At 38.4% G+C, this 25,846-nt stretch overlaps 1 protein-coding gene across 13 annotated transcripts in view; it reads right to left on the reverse strand.

Moving 5' to 3' along the window:
* PPP1R9A (protein phosphatase 1 regulatory subunit 9A) overlaps positions 1-25,846 on the reverse strand; it is a 362,801-nt gene that overhangs the window by 286,563 nt on the left and 50,392 nt on the right. For 10 of the 13 annotated variants that reach the window (XM_087861071.1, XM_087861070.1, XM_087861066.1 and 7 more), the window contains exons 1-2: positions 13,389-13,529; positions 9,597-11,217 (exon numbers count right to left, since the gene is read on the reverse strand). In XM_087861071.1, coding sequence (XP_087717197.1) covers positions 9,597-10,991 — 1,395 coding nt within the window. In that variant the 5' untranslated portion in view covers positions 10,992-11,217; positions 13,389-13,529. Of the gene's footprint in view, positions 1-9,596; positions 11,218-12,945; positions 13,058-13,388; positions 13,530-25,846 lie in introns of those variants that run through there. The other 3 variants (XM_045793220.2, XM_045793219.2, XM_045793218.2) reach the window with 2 other exon arrangements.

A 25,846-nucleotide genomic window follows, 5' to 3' on the forward strand; every position in this document is an offset into this window, starting at 1 on the left:
TAAACTAATACAATCTTTCTAAATAATAATTCAGGTGGTATGTACAAACAGCTTTAAAATATTTTAGCCAATAATTTTATTTTTAGAAATCTATACTACATTACAGAGAATTCTAGATCCTGAACAAAAAATTGCATACAGGGTTAATTCCCTTCTAATCCTAATATAGTGTTATGCACATATAATCAAAAGTCAGTAAAGACTTGCTCTATGTTATCATCATTCTTGTATTCTGCTTTCCCTATTATTTTGTAGATTTTCATTTCTGATCCAGTTTTTGTTTTCATAAGGCTTGTTTGTGTGTTTAACGTTTAGTGCCCAATCTTAAAATTTCTAAGAGGAAATGGGTGCTCTGGGCAGAGTACATTATATAAGAACTCATGCACAACTTAAATTACTGCACTTTATTATTCTACCTACAGAAGAAACTTCTAAAAATAAACACATCTTATGTACAGGTGCACAAAATGACAGTCAAACAGTAACTTTTGCCACCCCCCTGAGAAATGGGTTCCTTTACAAGTATATGTATATATACCAGTTGATTCAAAGTGCAAGTGTGAATTTGTCTTTTTCTTTCTTTATGAAACAACTTTGCACATTCATTTTATCTGAAACAACTGGCTGGTAAAAGAACCGATCAATACAGCACTGACTCACAAATTGATCTTAAATACCAACCAATAAACCCACTCTTCCCTCTCCTCAACCGAGGTCCCTTACAGTGAAAGGAAAACACTTCAAAACCCTGAACAGATACCTCTGATTTTGAGTACAATTTAAAATCCTTCTATTTGGGGCACCTGGGTGGCTCAGTCAGTTAAGTGTCTACCTTTGGCTCAGGTCATGATCCCAGTGTGCTGGGATCAAGTCCCGTGTCAGGCTTCCTGCTCAGCTAGGAGTCTGCTTCTCCCTCTCCCTCTGCTCCTCCCCCCCACATGTGCTCTCTCTCAAATAAATAAATAAAATCTTTAAAAACAAAATAATAAAATAAAACAAAATCCTTGTATTCAAGATTATACAAATTTTCAAGCATGAATGTACCCTCCACGGAACTTTATCCTGACATACTTTTGAAAGAGGAACAGAAGTAAAAAATAATTTTTGGAGAACAGCTCTTAAATGGATGAAAGAGAAGGGTCCGCCTCACTGCACAGTGACAGACTGAAGGCACAGAGTCATCCAGTTTTCAGGGTTATGTCAGTCCAAAAGCATCACAGCGAAAATGCCACAAATAGCTACTCGGGAAGCCTCTCACCTGGTCACTCCTGGAAAGAAGCCTCCATAATCATGACTCTATCTGTTTGACCCTTGCCAACCCCTACATGTTCCAATCTAGCCCACCTTATTTCAGCTGCTATAGAAAACAACTTGGAGGATCAGCTTTCCCCAAAATGAAGCTCATTATCTGACTTAAAAAAGAGAGGAAACTAACAGGTCTATGAGCCATTTCATCTAAAACCACTTTCCCTGCTACATAAATATATGGGGGGAAAGTTTTAGCTCTACAAATGCTTTTCTTAAATCCCTCCAAAAATAGATAAAGCAAGTGAAGAACAAAACTTTCCTCCTCCTGAAATATAAAATTTCTAGACATCTTTATACTCGGCCTGATTCACTGTCCTTTTTGTAAGAATAGATGCGTGAGAAAGAGAGAGCAAGTTAGACTGAAAAATTAGGAATTTTGCAAAAAAAAAAAAAAAATCATCAATACCTCAATCATGTTGAACTGTGCTATGAAGCTATTTCCAGAACAAAAGTGAGTGAAGCAATTAATATGTCAGCAACTATATTACAAAACATTTCTTTATTCTTAGGCTCCTCTGCAGGGTGTTTAATATATAGTTCAACCCATACTTTCAAAAGTTGAGTTGCTCTAAAAAGCCACTCTATAAAAATGTACTCCCCTGGATTTAAAATTTTAATCATTTTAAACTACAATTTACAGCATAAATAACATTCTCAAGAGCAATTTAATATAAATTCATTTCCATATTCCAACAAAAGATGTCCATTACCCTTTGAAATAATAGCACAAATATTTATGATAGTGGTACTTACTGTACAAATCTGTTTAAGAGATAATCAGAGAATCACAAGATGTTAATGCTGAGAAGGGGACTTTTACAAGTAAGATAGCCTCCATTACAAATCAGAAAGCCAGGGTCTCAAGAGGCAATTTGTCAAGTTTACAGAATACCAAGTCACTCTTGGTGTTACTTGCATTACCAGTTAATAATATTTAATGGCAATATAGATACTATGCTTCAGTAAATAACAGGCAATAAACTAAATGAATACCTGCTCCAAATTACTCGTCTCATAAATGGTTACATTACGGATAACAGCAAGTATGGCATATGAATTCTGTATTAAAATATTGAAGAATGAGGAGAATTTTAAAGATAAAAAGAGTGAAGTTTGTCTATGAACAATCTCAATGAACATATAAGAATAAGGAAAGCAACAAAGTAAGAGCAGTAGGATGGAAATAAGCTGATCAGATCATCAGAAAAGGACAAGGGTCCCTTGTGCTAAGACCAATGTAAACATGAAATCAGCATTAGCGCTATCTGTGCCTTTAACGACACCCCACGCTGGAGCAAACACTTAGGCTCCATCAGCGGCAATGTCAGATTACATGCATGGAAGCGCAGTGCCCCACACAAGGGAGCTATTCCAACCATCCTCTTCACCACAGACACCATTCTTCCTCAGTTTACAAATACCTTCATCCCCTCCTGAAACCTGCTGTCTCCTCAGCTTGTTTTTTTGTTTGTTTTCTTCTCCATGAAATTGCATAAGGAGCAGACAGCATCTGTTGTTCTCATATCTTGTCACTTGATCTTTAGACTATGTCAGCACCCAGAAAATTCTTTTGCCCCTGCTCTTTAGACTCTCCTATAGTCTGCTGTCCTCAAGATGTCTTAAATTTTAACATATCGCAAGTCACACTCGTTGTGTCTCCCACATTCCCGTTCAAAAAGCATGCCCGATTCCATTTATATGAAATGTCCAAAAGAGGCAAATCCATAGAGACGGAAAGTAGATTCGTGTTTGCCAGAGGATGCAGGAAGAAGGGGAATTGGGAGTGACTGCTAACAGGCACAGGGTTTCTTCCCAGGGTGACAGAAATGCTCTAGAATTAGATAATAGTGATGGTTGCACAACACTGCGAATACACGGAAAGCCATCGAATTGTATGGTGAATTTTATGTTACTTGAATTTTATCTCAGCAAAAAAATTGCAAATTAAAAATAAATGAAAATAAGCACATTCACAATGCTCTACAATTACACACACAGAGAGACACAGGGTGCCCCTCCTTCTAACTTTCCTTTCACCTTGCAAAATAATAAACTCCCCAAAGGTGGAATTATTAAAGCAGAAGCCAGATGATCATCTGTCAGCAATGTGCTATTGAAAAGCTAACTGGAGTGAGGGGAAAATTACACTAGATTACCCTGAAGGATTTTTCATCTTTAAGTTTCCGTGTCACAAACCAAAATGAAGAGATAAGAACCAGGGGAAAAATCTTTAAGTGACCAGGAAGAAAAAATATGAATCATCTCTTCCCATTCAAAATGAGAACGACAGAATATAATGAAGCAAAAGAACAAAAATGAAATAGATCCAAAAAGGAAGAGCACAGAATATTAAGAAAAGAATATTAAGTAAATTAAAAAACAGCACAAAAACCAAGAAATTATATTCAGAGTTTAATATACCAATCCTTGTTTTGTTTATAAAGAAATTATCCCATAGTTAACTGTGTCTCTCTAGAGAAATTCCAACACCTTTTTTGTCCTTGAGTGGTGAAGAAGTAAGATGTTGCAAAAAAAATCTAATGTAGATGAGATTTAAATCAGATTACTACTGATGGGCTAGTAACTGGGTTAATAAGGTAAACAAGGTGTGAATAACATAATAGAAGGTTATTTTCCCCTAAATACAGCCTCTTCCCTTAAAAATCCATTAACCCAACAACCAGTGTCCTTTGTGAGGAAGTTTAGAGGGAAGACAAAAAATTATGGATGATACAAAAAATAAAAAAACTAAATCTACTACAAATAAATGCCAGCAAACATCTGTAATAGTTTATTGTAGAGAAGAACCCCTTTTTGAATACGAAATGACCAGCGTCTGGTAAAACAGAGAAGAGGTATTAGTATACACACTCAATATCAGAAAAGGGGTACAGTAAAATATTGGTACATTAAATTTGTACAGTAAATTAAAATATTTGATATATTTACCTGGTTATAAATCATAGGTTACAAGACATCCGAATTTTAAAGGAAGTCCAATTTAAAGGATATGACATCAAAGTTATCTAAATAAAAACAAACTAAATAAGACAACAATCCTTATACTCTTTCTAGTTTATTAATTTAGGCTTCCAAAAAAATGAAGGAAATGGAATTTCTGAGTCCATCAAGAACTTCTTCCTCTTGTTTTTTTATAATTAAAAACGTATACTCTTGTATAAAACTCTTGTTTGGTCTAACACAGGAGTCTAGGATGTGACATTTTAATGACCTAAATTTTTTATGAATTTAGGGATCATAATCCACTCTTGTATCCACAACCATCAGGCACATTACAACTTTACACCTGTGTCAGCTTCAAAGAATACAATTTCACACAACCAGCGACAGCAGACTGATCCGGAAAGCAAACGTGTGAAAGGAGCTTCCCCAACATTTTGTGACCAGCTCCTCTCAGAAGCCCGAAAACCGTACTTCACAATCACATTCCAAAAAGCCATCTGTTGATCAGCAGCCTCAGCACCCACTTGAGATCTTTTTAGGAATGCGCAGTCTCACCTGAGACCTACTCTTTGTGCATTTGCTGTATTACTCAAGAATATTAAATTCTGTTATAAAGGTCAAGAAAACAAATGGGATGGATGGAACTCAGAAGTGACGGTCACTAATGGTAAGTAAGCTAATAGCTTAGGAGGTAAAGGCAACACTCAGAGGCCCCATCAGGTATAGATTACAAAAGCTTGTAAGCTTCTAAAATGAAGGCAAAATTCTCAAGATGTGTTAAAAATAGGTAAGTTAGTAAGCTGTAAGACATTCCAAAATAGAAAATACGATGGAACAAACAAGAGGTTCACTTAAAAGAAAAGGGATGAAAAGACCAAGTCATCATCATGCCGTCTCTGGACTGCCAGGTACGCCGTCTCCGTTATCAGCCACCCACCGAAGATGCCCAGGCTGGTCTTATTCCCAACCTGCGGGTGCTTGACCCAAGAAACACCAAGAAAACCCAGGGAAACTTGCAAAGCTACAGCCGTATGTAAGTGTACTTGTACCATCTCTCTTCTGTAGAGCAAATATCACGATATCATGAGCTGAGGGGATTATTAGTATGTGGAGCGCTTGCTCAAAAATCAACTCTGGTCCTCATAACCACACCCTCAGTCGGAAGGGTGATGTGAAAGCAAGAGGGTTGGGACATACGAATATTGTGCCCCCGGGCCTCAGATGCTGTGGTCCTTCCAACCTTCACACCTTACATATGTTAACTTACCCCATGGCTTTCCTCTTGCTTCTGGCTGCGTATTTTAAACTGATTTGATAAATACAGTGATTCAAACATTTAATTTGGTTGCTGAGCCTGTCTATTCCATATCCCGTGGGAAAGCTGGCGGTGTACTTGGAGGCTAATCTTCACATCAAGGTGATTTCCCCTCAAAATACCTACTGAACCAGAAACGTGCATCTTCAAAGATCCCCAGGTGATTCATAAGCACATTTTAGTTTAAAAGCACTGAGCAAGACTATCCGAAGAAACAGAATGAGAGAATTTTGGATCTCAGAACTATACTCTGAACACCATCCCGAATAAACGGTCTCGTCTATGCCCTGTGTACCAACTCACAGCCCCAAAAGAGACAGAGAATGCTAAGGGACCCACTTTCAACAAGTATCATGTAAGATTTGGAGAAGCACTGCTGCCCTTGGTGAGTCTCCTTTGAACCCCAGCTCTGTAAAGCTCCATACAGTTGGAGAAAACACTCAGAAAAGTATATCACAATATACCTTAACACTAACCCTGCAATCTCCTTCCTGCTAAGGGAATTACGAAAATACCCTTTTTCATCTATGCTGTGTTTCAAGAACACCTATCCAAAGGACATAAGGCTACCAGAAACAGAGAAAGGGTTATGACTGCCTTAAAAAGGTTGCAGTGACCTTAGAAAGAGCATCTAAGAACAGTTCAGCAGAACAGCCTGAGAAGCATCCTTAATGGGCTATCCACTTCCCACCTCCTAGCAGTTGCTGACCTGATCGGCTCCAGTCATTTTACGTATTTATTACATTTTATTGTATATTGCACTGTTCCCCACACATAGTAAGGGCTCAGTAAATGTTCCAAATTAATAGAAAACAATAATGAAAAACGTCACCCCTTCTCTCCTGCATTCATTTAAAGCAAATCTAATTAATCCAATCTCTTGGTTTTGAGAAATTCCTGAGAATGAAGGCAATAATTCCACATCTCAAATTAGCATGGTTCGTAACACTCTCTCATTCCATATCTCAAACTTGGATTTTATATTTTCCATTATTAATCAATCCCACTCTAATTTTCCACAACACTGTGAAACACATCAACCTACTCATTAAGAAACAATCCATTTCTAAATGTCACCAACAATTATGTATAAGTAATATGCAACAGAGGAAAGATCAGCTATCATTTTGATGCTTTTCTAGGTCCAGATTTAAGATGTCTTAGGAAAGTATCTATTTAAAACATCTACAGAAGAACTGAAATAAAAACTGAGGAAATGATCACACACACAAAGATCATAAACAAGATGTAAAACAAAGGTTTAAAAGTGTTGAGAATATTTGCTCTAGTGAAGAATAAGATGAGAATATCAGGAAAAGAATGGTAAGGTTCTAAAGATCATTTCTGTAAAGAGTATGTCACCTATGGTTGCTGAAAGAGGGAGTATGTTTAAATTTCGAAAGGAAAGATTTAGGTTGGAAATCATAATCTCCCATTCCATAAGTGAATCTTTACAAAAAGAATAAGGAAACATACATAGGGAATGGCTCAGAGTATTCCCTTCCAAATGGTCTATCAAACCCTGTTCAATCCATGCATTTAGCACAGCCAAGGACAGTTACAGTCCTTATTGGACATTAGACATTTCAGCACAGGTTTTCAGACTGTTACATGGGTTTTAAATACCAACTGTTGAAGAACTGACTCCACTAGCTCACATAGGAAAGAGGTAACATTGCAGATTTGTGTGTCTTCTACCTCTAACAGCATGAGCACAAACACATGATAAGCCTTCAATAAATACTTGTTGAATTGCATTATTACCACCCTCTGAGGCAAAAATCTTAATTGGAGAATAATCTAAACACTACCATCACCACTACCAGTAGAAAAGTGCTCTCAAAATTTCCAAGTGAATCCACTTACATGTTAAACAATGAGAACAACAAGAAAGAGTAATTGTCTTATTCATTACAAAAGGCTAAGAATGAATCTTCTGTTTGCAAACTTAATCCACTCCAACTAGTACTGTTAAACCTAGTGCATTATCTTTGTTTCACAAACCTTACGCTTGATCTATGTTCTTGATAAAATGTGTTACAACTTACATGTATGTAATCTATTTCATTCTTTGTTACATAGTTTCTTTAATATATGAAAATTAAAAGGCAAAATGCTTTTTGTTATAAGCAACAGTAGGAAAAAAAAAATCACTTGAATTTCAGAATATCATACCCCAAACCTGGTTTGTTCACCTATGCACAGCAATATTTCAATGAGAAATCCTTTAAAATGCATTAAACCTATCACTGTGCGTTATGTTTTGGGCAGCACGGGACCCAAATACAAGGCTGGTGCCCCATTTGGTTGAGTGGATAGTGTTCTACTTGATAAATTTTCATAAGCTGCTATCCCCCATTAGGGAGTTAGTCACTGGTTTTAACAAACTCCTTGAAGAGTTCATTTCAGTTATTCCTGCCTTGCTCAATGTGAAACAATTTAATCTTATTGCTTTCTTCCTAAGGGGTAGAAAGACGGTGTTCAAAGGACAGCACTTGGGAAGGGAACACGCATGGTGAAATTTAGTAGCTCTCTGGACAGGCCTGAGGGAAAGACACCTCTAAAGAGAGAGCCTAGAACTGGGGGGCAGGGGGGAGGCTCACAAAGGAAAGTGAGAAAACAGCAAAGAAAGTCAGCTTAGTCAGAAACCACACTCATATCTCTAGTTATTTTAAACATAGTATAACTTGGCATGGCCCATTCTGGTCCAGAAGTTTTGTCTTACACTAATGAAATGAAAATTTCCCTACTAACACCTATAAGTAACTTCATAAATTATTACTTTATTTCAAATCAGTATTTCATAATTAAAGCAAAGTCAAATTTTTCTTTGCTTTGTAAATTATCTCTCTTACAGCCTTACGTGGAAGTTTCAAAAGATGGAAATAACAAGACAGTGATTTCAGATTCTTTTAAAAGATATCATACCAAATTCCAAATCTATCATATATCCACACTGGACAAGCTAGGAGTCCCTGGAAAGTGGTTTCAAACTACACCTTCTACCACCACAACCTTTCAGCTTCCCCTAAGAGGGCATGCCAGAGGCTTAGGACAGAGGCTGATGGGCAAGTACACTTCGCAAAAGCCCTCCAGCAGACTGTGATCCTCAACCTACCGCCTCCTGCCCCTCCCGCCATCATCAGCTAATAGCGTTTCACCTCCCGCTACTGATGTACACTGTGCTGTTTTCTTCTATACCAAATGTTAACTAAGTGAAGTCATTAGAATAGAGCACCTGAATTCAACTGGCATTTATCCAGCTTTTAAGAGGTAGAAACATATACATGAATGACAAATCAGTTTAATTCCTTTCATAAAATTTCATTTCAGGGCTACATCACAAATTCTGAACTCAAAGCTATTCACAGTCATAGCTTTCCAATTAAAATATTCAAGTCCGCTAATATAATTCCATGAATCAAACTTTCACTACTAAGTAGCAGTACAAAAAAAAAAAAAAAAGAATATTAAGTTTCAACATTCCTCACAATCCACTTACACTTAAGTAAGAGATAACTCAGATTTTTTAAGCAAGTAAATAAAGACTATTATTTCAAGGTCAACCATAACTCTCTCATTGTATATTATGCCTCATATCCTAGAGTGTCCAGATTCAGAAAATTTTATTACTTATGGGTACTTTTAGTAAAACTAGTTAAAGAGGTAATTCTATTTCAAACTAACACTCCCGGTTTTCAGTGTTCACATCATTCATACTCCAGTCCACTGGAATGTATCTCACAATCCCCAAACTTCTTCAACTTTACTATTAGTCAATACTGGCTTAAGCAACCATAAAGCATATTAGGAAAAATGTGGACATCTCCCAAACTTTTAAAATCACTTGATAACATGTGTATATCAACAACCGTGAATTCCTTCTAGTTGTCAAATTCATTCTACATACATTTAGGCCCAAATACTAAAAAAAACAAAAACAAAAACAAACCCAAGAAAACCAAACTTAGAAAAAAACTTCAAAAACAAACTGAGAAAACATACTTACCTTAATTGGAGCACTACTAAACTTAATTTTCCTATTTGCTGGGATGTCTTCTTCTTCTGGCAATCCAACGATTTCCGAGTATTCCATATCAGGTTGATAGTAATTGTTTTCATCACTCTCTTCCTGCTCATCCTGCTCAGTGCCTGTCTCTCCCCAGTCTGAATTATACCTGGATCTTACCCTGTATACGTTATAGTCACTGTGCATGTAAACATGGGAGCTCTCAAAATGATCTGAATCTTCAGGTACTTCCTTTCCACACCTGGATCCAGAAGCATCAGCAGAGGTAAAATCACCACCTGCAAGTTCTTTCTTCTGATGCATTGCTGCCTCGCTCCCAACTGAATTAGCTTCGGCGTCTTCTAAAGGTTCATTTTGTGGTGAAGGGATTTCAGACTCTGGCATTGCCTTATTTTCAGCACAAGTGTCTTCAGGAATGTCTCTGTCGATGCTGACAGGAGTCTCTTCGTTAGATGCGGAGTCCTCGGCTTCCTTGCTCTGCTGTGTCTCTTCACTGGGCATTGAGGCTAGAGAGATACTTTTTAAAGCCACTTCTGGTGCTGGAGCTGCATGACCCTTCTGAGCATCCTCTGCATCATCGCCGTGTTTGCTTGGAGGAGACCAAGAATTAGAATCCTTAAGGTGACCAAAGGTGTCAAGATTCGTAACAGTAACAGATGGCAGATTCAGGGGATAATGCCCAGTCACTGAGTATTCGTTGTTCTCAGCCTTCTCCGAAATGATGGCACTGGGGGAATCGGTGTTCTCAAATACTGCACTCAGTTGACTCACAGTTGGGGAGACAGCCTCTGTCCGGGAGCTAAGGCTGTCCAAGGAATCGGTACTGCCTCTGTTGGACTTTGAGCCACCCCATTCATCCTGAGGTTCACTCCCTCCAGCTTTCTCTTTCTTTGGGGAATAGCGGTTGTTTTGTCCTGATTCATGCACGCTTCTCTCAAACATCTTCCGAGTTTCTGTGAACTTAGAATATGAAGGGCCATCGTACATTGTGTCAAATCTACTGATTCGTTCTGAAACAGAGGACTCCAACTTAACAACCGAGCCATCTGTTTTTTCCAGAAATTCTTTGGGCCTCATTCTTCTCTGTGGAGATGAAGGTCCACCTTTCCCCCTTGTTTTGGCAATAACTGCAGCATTTTCATTGGGTTCCATACCCATCTGCATAAATAGATTTTTAATTCTGTTGACGTTGGAGCCATATTTCCTCCCCCTGCTCTGCTGGGAGCCCTCACCTTCTTTTGTTTTTTGTTCCCCATCTGACTTGGGTTTGTCAAAGGTACTTTTCAGTGCCTGGAACTCAGTTCTATAAGCATTCCTGTGAGGAGAGGCACTTCTGAGAGTGGTTCGTTCACCTGAAGACTCGGTTTTCAACATTTTTACTCCAGGGGTGAAAAGCCAATGTTCATAATGATCAGGAAAAAAGCAAAAAACAAAAAACAAAAACAAAACACCTCTCTTCTCTAATCACCAGTACTTGGTCAAGAAAAAGTACCTCTCAAATGGCATACTGTATCAGTGATCCTCCCAACGGGTGTATTAGGAAATTATTCAGTCAAGAGCTACACAAAATGGCTTTTTCAAAGCAAGACTAGAGGTTCATCTGTAATAGAAAAGAATGAATTTCTAAATTCATTTACTTATTTGAACTTAAGTTTAGTTAACTAATAATACACTTTTCAAAATGGCTTAGCCATATGTCAAACAGAAAAAAAAAATTACTTACTGAAATTGGAATTTAAAAAGCCAAGAATTTAAAAGTTATACCTCTGATTGGTCTTTGGTAACACAAATGTTTCAAACACAATTTGGAGATCACTACAGAAATCACACACTAACACACACACAAGTTACACATAAGTAGAAGTACACTACTTTAGCCTAAGTTTCTGTTGCTTTTGTGAATGACCTTCAAAGAAACCAGCAGTTCACAGATATTTTAAGATATCATCAAACTGTTCAGAAAAATGGATTTCATTTGGGACGCTCCACATCAGGTAGAATTTATTTTCTGTATAAGCACAATTAAAAGTTTGGAATCTACGTTTTCAAAGTCCAAAATATGCCTACAGAGGCTTATTTCACTCTCTCTGGTCCAATATTCACGTTTAAAGCATCCCCAAAGCAACATTAAGTACATTTTCAGACCAAAACAAGCAGAAGAAAGTTCTTACATGAAAATAAGTTTCACTCTAAGTGCTCTCACATCTAATATTTGCAAGTTTCCTAAGAGTGGACACTACTAATTACAGAGTGAGATGGAGAATATCATGGGAATAAATGCAGGAGAACGTGACGATCAAAAAGCAAATATAACATGAAACCTCTTTTTCATAGCCCTGATTTGTTTACTCCCATTTGCCTCTTACTACAAGCTCAGAATGCAACGCAAGGCATGCTTGCTGGTCTCCACTAGCCCACAGCTGGATTTTGTACCAATATGCCAGTAATCAAATACTTCAAGATCTGCTGAGGCGCAGACAATGTAGTTCCAAAGATTTTTCATTTTGTTTTTGCTTTGTTTGGTCTTTTAATATTAGGCCGAGCCATATCACCCTCACGCACAAGCAGCTGAGGAAGCACACACTTTCACTTAACCCGCCTCCAAACTCGGCTTCTGGCCCAGCACGCATGCATGGCCCATGCAGACAAACAAGAAAGGCTGGAGAGTGTGGTGCCTGTTTTTTTGTAAAGCATCGACAATCTCCTTGTACCCTGACATTTGTTTAAGCCTCACACACCCTCCCCTCCCCCCTACACATACACCCCACTCCCTCCCCGGCCAATTCGAACCCAAGGGGGCGGGGGAGATGGGGCCGCCGCCGGGGGACTCAAAACCTGCCCTCACAAAAGACAAACATAAATAACACCAACTTGAGAGGCAGCCGGTTCCCAAGCCTGCTTCGGGACGCAATCCCTCGGCCCCGGGGCAGGGCCGGGAGAGCAGGTGACGCCAAGCGCTATGGTAGGAGGTCGCAGTCTAGCTTTGTGCCAAAAAGCACCTGAAGTCCTAACACATTGGCTGCGGCTCCCGGCGGCTGCCAGGCGGATCCCAGTGTGGCACGGGGAAAGCCGAGCTCCCTGGCCACATTAAAAAAAGAAAAAGAAAAAAAATTACAGGGTAATGATAATAAATCCCTTTGTTTTTCCTCCCAATGTGCCAGGAAACAATAGATCCCACTGATAATGCCTCCGATCCTCAACCTATCGCTCCCCAACCACAACCCACCCCCACCCCCAGCCTGCAACTCAGCCTTTGTACATCCCGATTTTTTTCCTCTTCATCTCCACCCTCCCCAACTCCTCGCCCCGCGCACAGCCTCCCCCTTACCCGAGCGGGAGCCGCTGCCGGCGGGGAGGGTCGGGCGGCCGCGGCTCCCACCCCCCTCCTCAGAGGCGCCCCCCGCCCCACGGTGGCCGCGGGTCTATCCGCGCCGGCCGGCTCGGCGCCCCTCCACCCGCCGCTCACAGCGCAGCGCGGAGGGCGGCTGCGGCGGCCGCTTCCACTCGCGCCGCGGCCCCCACGCGCGCCCAGCCCGCGGCGGGCGGCCCCGGGAGGCGCGCTGCGCTCCCCAACGCCATTGCGGGCGGGCGGCGGCCCGGGCCGCGACACGCTCGCACACTCGGGCCGGCCTGGGGCGGGGGTCGCGGCGCGGAAGGGGCTTGGCCCACGTGCGGTCACCCGCGCCGGGCCGTTTGGGCCGCCCGGGAGCTGGGGTGTAGTGGGGTAGAGGCTGCGGGGGTGAGGAAGGCCCAGGGTAACAGGTGCCTCACCTCGGCTGATGGGATTAACTCTAGGGCCGCAGAAAGAGGGAGCCCGGCAGCAAAATCCCAGGAGAGGGAGAGAGAGAGGGAGCCTCTGGCGGCCAACGGAGGGCGAGAAACACCGGCCGAGGCGAGGCCGCCCCACCCCCTCGGCCGTGGGCTAGGGGCCTCCCCGGCCTGGGGCAAGGCCTGCCCTTCTGGGGCCTGTCCGCCTTGCTGCTTAGGGGGTTGGCTCAGCGGAAACTGGGCTATCGGTCGGCTGGCTGCTGGGCCACCACAAAGTCTGCAGTTAACTTCATGACCCCAGGGCATCTAAAGCCCCAGGCCACTCTCCAGGCCCGGAAGGCCAACACCTAGGCCACTGTGACCCGCCTGACACCCACCTCGACCTCAAGTCTCCACTGTTAAAAGGAAGAGGACGAAGAGGTCTTCTCTCAGAGTTTTTCAGACCCCCACCCTCAGTCCCCCTTCCTCCCCCTCCCCAAAAAGATACCGGAAATGTTACAGCCTTGCGGCAAAATATAAAACTGATGACAATGTGGATCTTTAAACCAATCCTCCCAAAGACTCCATAGGGTAGAAATGACTAAAGGATAATTTTTCAAGAGGTAAAACCATAACTCTCATAGAAATATAAAATTAAAAGTGCCAGAAATATCATTTGACTCAGGGAGAGAATCGCAAGATGTTACAACCCATTCAAACAGGGATATGAAAAGCAGACCTTATGGACAATTAGTAAAGAGGTGAAAACTGCTTAAGGCACAAAAATGTAATGTTTTGAATTATCTGTTCTACCGGGAGGTAATGGTATCTCTAAAAAACAAGTAATTTTGCATTTCTATAGATAACATTTACATTACCATTAGTTTCTACAGCCTATAAAATGGTAAAATGGCCTGGTCAAAGGTCAAAGGCGCAGACTACTGTAGAACCAAAAAACCAGAGTCCTGTAGATAACATCCAGCCTTCCATTGAAAGGACAACCAAGGATATTTGCCCATTTCAAAGTCTTAAACAAGTTTTCCCAACAGAACTATTATTATCTGCATTTCCCAGATGGGAAAACTGAGGTTTAGGTTTTGTAACTTACCCATAGCTTTATCAACCAGTAAAAGATTGTAGTTGGATATGAACTCCAGCAAGTCCGTATACAGAATCTAGACTCTGGGAGCAAAATCTCTTCTCACTTAATTTCAAAAGGCCTTTGTAGCTACTCAATTCTTAGTATCTTTTATTTTGAACAGTGAATTTTTTTCTTCAGGCTCACCAAATTCTGGGTGCTTTCCCAAGAAATTGGCATTCTCTGTCTACAAAGTGGATGTCACTTCTATAAGCATAAACAGATGTAGCAGGCAATGTGAGGGGGCTGTGGTTCCAGTCTCCACTTTTGGAAAGAACATTTGTGCTGTCTGGGATAATTTAGTGGAAAAGTTCCTGTCATTTATTTGCAGTATGGAAACCATGTTTTTTAGGAGAATAACCTAAATAAATGCAAGAACCTAATCACTGAGTTCTGTCTGTAGAAGAGGGGGCAGAGTTGGCAATAAAATCAGTCTTACACCTCTTTGCAAAAAGATGATTCATACAGAAAAGCAACCTAAAGAATTTGGTTGCTTTGGGTTTTTTGTTGTTTTTTTTTTTTTATGAACCTTCTGGAAAAATTCATACTGAAGGAATGAATGATAGAGTTTTTAAAACATAATGCTGATAATTTTAAGATTTCTTGATTGCCCACAATCTACTTTCCAGTTCTAACACTTACCTGTTTCAAGGGTCTACTAGACCAGTACTAATCCAACACTTGTGGCTATTTAAATTACTTAGAATTAAACACAATTAATTCAGTTCCTTAGTCCCACTAGCCACATTTGAAGGACTCAGTGGTTAGTGGCTACCCTACTGGACATTTCCATCACAGAAATTTCTTTTGGACAGTGCTATCCTAGACATCATTTGCATTTCTATCAATTAAAAAAGGTATATTGACTTTATAAGGGTTAAAACTTAGTTCAATAGATCACTGATGTATTGAGGATTCAAGGTCATAAGCTTTGCGTGTTCCAGTTGGAAAGGGGCTGGAGCAGCGTTAAGATGTAAAAGGTGATGTTTAGTATTGACATGCATGGTATACAAACTACAATGCATTGGGGGAGATGATTTTCACATACGATTTCTCTCATAAGTCCTGGAGAATACTGTGGACTATTATTCTTAGTTCCTTAGTAAAAATGGACCATAAGATTAGTAGATAAAAACAACAAAATGTAGGGACACCTGGGTGGCTCAGTCTGTCAAGCAGCAGACTCTTAATTTCAGCTCAGGTCATAATTCCAGGTCATGTGATTCGGGCCCTACTCAGTGAGGAGTTGGCTTCAGATTCTTTCTCAGGCTCTTCTTCCTCCCTCTTTGCCCCTCCAGCTCACAAGCTCTCTCTCTCTCTAAAATAAATAAATAAAATCTTCAGAAAAAAAAAAAGGTATATTCTATGTTGTCTTAGGGGTTTTCTCAATATATTTTTAAAGTTCTTATAATGGATATTGTGAGTAACTAGTCCAAGAATTATATTATTGACAAGTGTAAGTGAAATATTGGGTGCAGTTATCAAATTAAGCCTAAATCAAGCCTGAATCAAATGTTAAGACTAGGTAATATTAACTAAGGTAAGCCTGAAGACTGCATATCACTCCATAATTTAATGCAGGAAGGCGTCTGGCTAATTGAATGTTAACAGAAGGTCATGAAGAGAAAAGAATAGAGCAAAGTTAAAGGTCTCTACAAAAATCTCTTTATGGAACACAGGAAGTAATGGAAGAGCAATTTGTATCAGTAAGCTTACACATAGCTTTAGCATAAAAAGGTATTTTCCTCCTACTACTGTTTCTTTACCAATACTAATAAGAAAAATGTGCTGATAGTAATGAAATAACTTGGTTACCAAACGTGTATTTATAACTGCTTATTTCACATTTGCAAATACCAGAGTTCTTTGTCCCCTTCAGATGTAAATGTTGGTATTCAGGTATCTTAAAGGTCCTTCTTTTAAAATAACCATCCCTGTTTAAGGATAAAAATTTAAGTCTGTCAATAAGTCTGTGTTTTAGTCTTTTGGTATTTCGCACACATTCTGTTGTACAGATGAAATTTATTTCTGTAAAACAATGATAGAGTCCTCAGGCTTACATTCAGAATACATCAGAGATCTCTATCATCAGTCCGATTTTGTGATACTAGCTATAAAATTAAGCTTAAATCAATAAACAGATTTTCTAATCTAGAAGGTGTCATTTCTGCCCAAATAAATTGATAATGATTCAGCATTGCTTTCTACCTACATTCATGGTTTGGGCACGCCACTGAAAATTTATACAATCATCTTGATCCATTTTTCATTCTACAATACATCCAGTATCTTGGCTGTTCAGCCTAAAAGTAGGCTGTCTTATGATGGGTTTGAGTATTTACTTTTATTTGAAAGTAATAAACTATAGAACTTCTTGGGATTCCTAAAGTCATTTGTTAAGTTGTTATTAACTTCTTAGCTCTACAAATAAAGCACAGTAAATTTACAGTGTGTTTGGGCCAAAGTGATGCATCTTCTCTTTTTTCCCTATTTTTACTTTATTTGGTTGCCCACACAAAACACAGTAAATCAAGAGTTTTATTGGACTAGACATTGGTATGATGTTTTCATTACTGTCACTGCTTCTAAGTTCAAAACAATAGTTGCTGTAACCATTCTTCTCAGTTTTCAGTTTTATAATGGTATAAATTGCATGTTTAAAAAACAAGTGTGAGGTGTTTACCTGTTTCTACAGAAGCCCATTTTACTTTCAGCAGATTAGCCCCTCTGGCAGAACGATTCTGGTGGTGGTATTCTATCTGCCAATCCTCCGCCCACAAAGTGCACCTGAACTCTGGCATCTTTGGGATTGACATGTCTACTCTGCTTCAGAATAATTTTATATTTCAAGACAGAAACAAAATGGGAGAGGCATGGTAATCCTTCACTGAAAAAACAGCAAAGTGTCAAATTGAGATTCAAATTGAAAACATTTTACTGGAATTCATATTCATTATTCTTTTACCTTAGAAATGGGATCAAGCCCCAAGACGGGCTCTGCACTCAGCTCAGAGTCTGCTTAAGACTTTCTCTCCCTCTCTTGGGGTGCCTGGGTGGCACAGCGGTTAGGTGTCTGCCTTCAGCTCAGGGCGTGAACCCAGCGTTATGGGATCAAGCCCCACATCAGGCTCCTCTGCTATGAGCCTGCTAATTCCTCTCCCACTCCCCCTGCTTGTGTTCCCTCTCTCGCTGGCTGACTCTGTCTCTGTCGAATAAATAAATAAAATCTTTAAAAAAAAAAAAACTTTCTCTCCCTCTCCCTCTGCCCCTCCACTCTGTGCTCTCTCTCAAATAAATTTTTTAAAAAAGAAATAATAAAAAATTTGTTCTGAATTGTTAGTACATTTTCCATAGGTTCTTAGCTATAATCCTGATGTCCAGCATAGACTTTCATCAGCTACCATTATTTTAAAATGAAGTTTGAAAATATATCATAATGCTTTACATATTTCTACACACTTCAATTTTTGAATTGGATGAGTAATGAACAAGTGCTTCTCCTAATCAGTGGGCAGATCTAGAGCGACCCACACTCTTGTTCATGTCCTAGGACAGTACGCAGCACTGTAACTGTATTTGGAAGTGTTGCTGGCCTTAGAGTTAGTTTCTTGATTAAGCCACGACAAATTTTTTCACTCAACTAGTGTCTTTGATTAGAGTCTAAATGTGTAGATGGATCACGTACTTTCTGGGCTTTCTTGTTATTGTTAGAAGAAAACAAACTTTCAAACTGAAGTTAAGAGATTGTAGTTTTTTAAAAATGTATTTGTATAAGTTAAAATAAAGAAACCAGTTAGTCTAGAAATCTTGTATCGTAATCCTGCTCTTGATTTTTGTCTAATTAAGGAAAAATACTGTTAAATTCTACATTAATAATTCTCTGCCTTACAAGCCAAGTGTTTATTCCCTTTTAAAAGAAAGCCGTGGACACCAAGGTGTTATATGTCCATGCAAAAAAGACCATATGCTATTCTTTCCCATGTTGAATTGTGGCGAAAACTTAAACAAGAATCTAACTATCTTATTTATTTTACGACTACGGAAACAGCAGAGTGAACAGTTGAAAACTGCCTAATACCTAGCTGGATCCTCAAAGGAAATGAAATTCATGTTTTATGATACTGAGAATAGAAACAAACACATTAATGTGAGATGAAATTGAGCTGATATTAATTAAAATTTTAGAAGGGAGTTAAATACTACAGTTTCAACAAAACAAAAAGAAGATATCATCTTTGCCAGGAATGTAGATTGACCTGTTGTAGCTTTAAAGGGAAGAATACTGAATTTCGTGGATTTTTAAAGAATTTTTGCTTTGCTCTAGAATTTAAAAAGCTCCTCTGACATGATTTTGTGAAACCTGAATAATTTTCTTATAATAAATTACATGCATTTAAGTACAGTGTGCTATAATTTAGCAAAGTATACATATTTTGCAAGTTCATAAGTTGAGCTCATCTCAAGAGCCTTAGAAATTAAGCAAAGCCAGCTACATACAACCAAATGATAGACTACCACATGCTCACCTAGAGGAGAGTTGGACCAAAGCCAAATGAGGCATTTAGATGCATAAATAAATAGTCATTTATTATGTGTTGTAGCTTTATTTTCTGAAAGCAAATGCACCTTCAAAAATCTAACACTAAGCTTAAAATTGACACTGAGAGACTCTTGGATGAGTGCTGACCCAGAAACTTACATATTTACATATAAACACGGTTTCCGAAATATTTGTACATAATCATCACCTCACTGAAACCTTTCTGATCGCTTCTCTGAAATTTTTGAATCACAAGGTCAATGCATACTATAATGACTTTTATTTTGCTCTAAGTAAAATTTTCTCCAACTATGGAAGATAAGACTTCTCTGCAAGATTCTAACCATGCGTTTGGGTATGTAAAACCTAAAAAATATAAGAAACAAACAATTCAGAACCGTCACAAAATGTTTCTTAGAAATTACTATCTTTTAGACTCACCATGCAGAAATCAAATACACAATCAATTTTGACTAGTTCTTGGTAGGATTTAGAAATTAAAAGAAAAAAAAGTAAATGCCTGGTATATTAGTTAAGTTCAAAAGAAAACCAGGCGTGTAGCTTATAGAATCTTTATTAAATCATAAGACTCTGCTATATTCCTCGCTCGTAAGAAAATTTGATTATCCGGATTTAATTACCCTGGCATTTTGCGAGGCATGAACAATGAACATTAGTTATCCTTGGCTTGGTAAGTGATGCTTGGAGGGCAATATAAGAAAACACATAAATTATAATGCAATATTTAGAAAGTATTTTTCTTTCTTAGTAGTATTGTACCCACTGCTTCCAAACCTTGTGTGAAAATCAGAATCACCTAGGAGCGCCTGGGTGGCTCAGTCAGTTAAGCGTCAGCCTTCGGCTCAGGTCAGGATCCTAGGGTCCTGGGATATCAGGCTCCTTGCTCAGCAGGAAGTCCGCTTCTCCCTCCCTCTCTTCCCCTGCACCCTGTTCATGCTCTCTTTCTCTCTGTCAAATAAATAAATAAAATCTTTATAAATAAATAAATAAATAAATAAATAAATAAATAAATAAAGCGTCTGCCTTTGGCTCAGGTTGGGGTGCTGGGATTGAGCCCCTGCGAGCAGGGAGCCTGCTTCTCCCTCTCCTCCCCACTTGTCATGCTCTCTCTCGCTATCTCTGTTGCTATCTCTGCCTCTCACTCTCAAATAAAGAAACAAAATCTTCGAAAAAAAATTTTTTTTAAACAAGAAAAAAAGAAAATCAGAATCACCTAGAGAGCTTGATCAGATTCAAATGCCTGGGTTGTATGCCAGCCATCCCAATAAGAATCTCTAGGGTGGAATCTAGTAAATTCCAAAATGTTCCAAAGGTGATACTGTTGAGCAGCTGGACTGAGGATGGATGTTTGGGAAACACTAACTAGATGATGCAAGTGATATTAGAATCTAATAAGCTGCTACTGTCCAGTATATAACTACAGTTCTCATTCTTGACTCACTATTTGGTTACTGCTATGTAGAGTGTTGTCATCTATGGGGGGGAGCTTCTGGGACCATGAGTAGGAGGTATAAGAAACAATGCTACTCCATCTTCCCTGCTATATTTTTGGTTATGGAAGTCTACACTTGGCTTTCTGGTTAAGAAAATCATGACAACTATTGCTTTGTAGTTACTGTCCTGACTGGCTCTCTACATGGGTCCAAGTAGGCTAGAAAAACTTATAAATATGGTACTCACATTTCTAAGAATTGAGAAGACTCCTGAGTCCTTCTGCTCAAAACTTACCTCTAACTTCAAAACTACACAGGAAAATTTTAATCTCTTAGAATGTATTTAAATTTGAGAGTACAGTGATATGTTAGCTACTTTTGTTGAGATTTCAGAAACATTTTGACCAACTGGAAGGTACTTCTCAGAACCACTGAAACTCTAATTCCACCAGAAAATGCAGAAGTTTTGGAGGCAGACAAATATTGAGCATGTTGTTCACAGATCATTTTCAAAAAAGGTAAAATCATAACTATCATATAGATTTAAAAATAAAAATGTGTTAATGATTTTATTTGATTCATTAATGAGTAAACTGGCAAGATATTGCAACCAATTCAAGAGAGATATTTTAAAAAAAAAAAACACACATCTATAAATCAGAAATATTGAAATTAATGTATATATGAAAGCAAAAGTGGCCTGTTCCCCAGTGAGGGAGAGAAGGCGGGTGAACCTCTCTATCTGACAGAATGTATAGGTCTACAGATGGGAATTATTTTGCATTGTTATCAGCCACCTACACTTTAAAGAGTTGTAAACTAGCTCAACAATAATGAAGAACTAGAATCAGATACCTGAAGGAATGTGATCTAAACAATGTATAGTTTTCTGTTGAAGCATAATGTTCTTTTTACAATGTCAGACATCCATAAGGTTTCCCTTATTTTCAAACACTTACATCAGCAATCTTTGGGCTATACACAGGAATGTTCATAACACCATTATTAACAAATAGCCAAAAAGGGAAAGCAACACAAATGTCCACCAAAGGATGAATAAATAAAAAAAATATTGTATTTCTATACAAATGAATAAAGCTTGAAAACATTAAGCTCAATGATAGAAGTTGATCGCAAAAGGCTACATATTGCAGAATTCCATTTACACAAAATGTCAGAATAGGCAAATCTATAGAGACAGAAATTAGACTAGCTGTTGCTTAAGCCTGGGGAGGTGGGGGGCTGGTGAGTGACAGCTAATGGGTATGAAGTTTCTTTTAAAGGATAAAAAATGTTCTAAACTTCATGGTGGTGATCCCACAACCTTATGAATATACTAAAACACATTGATAGGTACACTTTAAGTGGATGAGATGTATGGTATGTATATTATATCTCAATACAGCTGTAAGAAAAAAATCTTTGGCCAATCTATAATAAAGTCCACAGTCCCACAATTTATTGCCTAGATCTAGTATGATTCCCATATTTCAAATCGAGTTGATTTTATTGATTAACACTGTTGTCTACCACTGAATGGTTCTCGTAAGGTACTAGACAGATAGGTCAGGGCTAATTCTCATTATAGCCTAAGAATTGGTAAGCTAAAACTAAGTGGAGTAGTTCAGATTTTTACAGTTATGTGAGAACCTGTACACTATTAGTAAACAGAGTTGGAAATGATAAATGTGTTTCATCAAAATATCAGAATATTAGACCAATAATTTCACTTTGTATTGGGATTTATAGAATCTGTGACTGGGGCTAGAGTTACCTATACCATGCTTAAAATTCTTTTTGGAATGCAGTGAAGATAAACACATGTATAGAAGTAATTCTTTGCCTGATTTGACATATCTAAAACATTAGAAGGAAATATGTGAGGTACTCATGGGCAGGTAACCTCTGTAAACACTTGACTTTGTCAGTTTATTTATTATCTAAGATGTCTCACAATTAGTCAAAACTTTTTATATATATAAATAAGTACGTATCAGGCAATGTGAGTGATTTTTAAACAAGTATGTCCAAAATTTATTTGTATCCAAACAATTCTTACCTCAAATCAATTTCCTAAGTCTACTTAATAATGAATGTGTTCATTCTTTGAAATGGAATTTGACGTTTGTAAACAATATAAAGCCATTCATAGTTAAATATGATATGAGAAATGAAAGTAGTGAATCCAGTTTTATTAAGCGGCTCCTTGACTAGATCAGAGGCTAGTTCATACTGAAGAGGAGCTCTAAAGGATAGTTCTTAGCATTATTTGCATGTGCTTGGAAGAGGATTACATTCATTTTGATGCATAATTCACGTGATTGTTTTCTTTGTCATTTTTAATGGCACATCATTATTGTCATAGTATTGGTTATCAGTGCTCTAGTACTTATTATACAATAAACACCATACAAATAAAAACAATCACTGTTTACCATGTAGTAGGTAATACTGCACAGTTTCATTACACAATGGGAAGCTGTCACTACCATACTAGGTAAAAATGTATAAGAGGCCGACACAGAGTATTGTCTCAAAGCCAGTTTTCATTGTTAGAAGTGTGATTGTCTCACAGTCAATTTTCATTATTTCATTTTCGTTGTTAAAGGTATGATTTCATCTTAAGAAAAACAAAGCTGGGGGCCTCAAACCTTCTGATTTCAAAACATATTATGAAGCCACAGTAATCAAAATAGTATGATACTAGCAAAAAGATCTATAGACCAATGCGGGGGAATAGAGAATCCAGAAATAAACTCTTACACATATGACAAAATGGTCTTCAATGAAAGTGCCAAGGCTACACAAGGTGGGGAAAGGACAGTCTCTTCAACTAATGGTGTGGGAAAAGAGAATAAAAAGCGGCAAAAGAATGACGTTAGACCATTACATTAACATCATATACAAAAATTAACTCACAATGGATTAAAGACCTAAACACTTAAGAACTGAATCTATAAAACTCCTAGAAGAAAACATACGGGGAAATCTTCATGACATTAGAATTGGCTATGATTTCTTGGATATGGCACTGAAAGCACAGGTAACAAAAGCAGAAACAGGCAAATACGACTGTATTAAATTGAGAATTTCTGTGAAGCAAAGGCAACAATCGACAGTGGAAAAACAACCTACAGAATGGGAAAAAATGCTTGCAAGCCATGTATCTGACAAGAGGTTAATACCCAGAATATATAAAGAACTCCTAAAAATAATAACAAAATAAATAACTCCTACAACTCAACAATAAAAAAATTAATTTCAAAAGGAGCAAACAACTCTAATAGACCTTTCTCCAAAGAAGATATCTTATACAAATGGCGGCCGAGCATATTAAAAGATGCTCAGTATCACTAGTCATCAGGGAAAAGCAAATCACCTCACACGCATTAGAATAGCCATTATCAAAACAAAAACAGGGGCCCCTGGGTGGCTCAGCCCTTAAGCATCTGCCTTCAGCTAGGGTCATGATCCCAGGGTCCTGGGATTGAGCCCCGCATCGGGCTCCCTACTTAGCGGGAAGCCTGCTTCTCCCTCTTACACTCCCCTTGCTTGTGTTCCCTCTCTCGCGGTCTCTCTCTCTGTCAAATAGATAAATAAAATCTTTAAAAAACAAAAAGAAAACAAAACAAACAAAAACAGAAACAGAAACAAAAGAATTCTCATTGTTATGAGGCTATGAAGAAAGCGAAACCCTTGTATACTTGATGACAGGAATGTAAACTGGTACAGCCACTATGGAAAACAGTATGGAGTTCCTCAAAAAATTTTTAAAAGAATTACCAAATGTTCCAGTAATCCCACTTCTGCGTATTTACCCCAAATAATTGAAAACAGAATCTTGAAGAAAGATGTGTACGCTCGTGTTCATTGCCCTGTTATTCATACGAGCCAAGATGTGGAAGAAGCCTAATGTCCGTCAGCAGAAGAATGGATAAAGAAAATGTGGCATATGCATACAGCGCAAGATTGTTCAGCCTTTAACAAAAAAAAAAAAGGGAAAAAAATCTTGTCATCTGCTACAACATGGGTGAAACTTGATTGCATTATGCTAAGTGAAATGAGCCAGTCACGAAATTACAAATACTGTATGATTCCACCTCTATGAGACATCTGAAACGGTCAAACTCTTAGACACAGAATAGAATGATGGTTGCCAGGAGCCAGGGGGCGGGGGTGGGAGAGAGGCAAAAGAGAAATTGTTCAACAGATATAGAGTTTCAGTTTTGCAAGATGAAAAAGTTCTAGAGCTCTGTAGTACCACCATGTGTACGTAGTTAAATTCTACTGCATTGTACAGTTTTTAAAAGTTGATAATAAATGTGTGTTTTTGCCCACAGTAGAAAGAAGTGTGATTTCATTGCTGCGAGGTAAACCTATAACAAAGCAAACCAATTTCACATGTATTATCGTCCCTAGATAATCATCAACATCAAAGTTAATTGGCAGGAGAAGGTAATTCATACACAAGTGTACTTTGCCAGATTTCATGTTTCTAGCTTCACAAATGCCTCAGAAGGTAGGGAAATTGTTTCCTTATTTTTCAGGGACTTTATTACTTCGCTGGGTCATAAAATCTAAGTGCCATATAGTTTGAAAATATATAAATGCTTAAGCTCTTTTAACCTTGACTTTTGTATTTGTAATTGCAGGTCTGACTTCTTCTGTACTGATGCAGAACAAAAAGTCAAACAACTATTTCCTCACAAATCCAGATGCCATTTGGATTCTGATTCCTCTTCAGGGGAGTGGATTAGGTGGAGACACTGTATCCGGTCTCATAAGGAATGACTTTAGCTGGTCCAGTCTCACTCAGATTTATCTTTACTCTGATGAATGAGATACTGTCAGTTCTCTGGTAGTTCTGCCATAAAGCTAATCCCCTAAACTTGAGCCAGAGAGGTCTCCAATATTCACTGAACTCTGGAGTTCTTATGTCATTGGGCCTTACCTTTCCCTATGGTGAAATTCTCTCTCTCATCATTCTGACCAGCAAACAGTACGAACTGTGTATCTAGTTAAACTTGAACATCTGTAAATGGCAAATGCATGTTCATTTCACTTTTTTACTTTAACCTAAGGAATCGAGTTGCATTTGTTTATTCATTCAAAAAAGCAAATGAATAATACATTTGATAGGTCTAATAAAATCATGCAGCTTGGTTATTGGTCTGAAACTGCATATTTAGTTGCATTAAATATTGGAATTTTAAAATATGTCTTGTAAACTAGACTGAAATACCAGTATATTTCCTGTTTATTTAGATGTATGCTAATTTATAAAAATGAATGTGAGAAAATTAATGTACTGTATCAATGGTGTGCTGATAATGTTTAACAACTGGCTTTG

Source organism: Ursus americanus, chromosome 3 (genome assembly GCF_024610735.1).
Source record: "Ursus americanus isolate L20-20 chromosome 3, mUrsAme1.1.p, whole genome shotgun sequence".
Lineage (NCBI taxonomy): Eukaryota > Metazoa > Chordata > Mammalia > Carnivora > Ursidae > Ursus > Ursus americanus.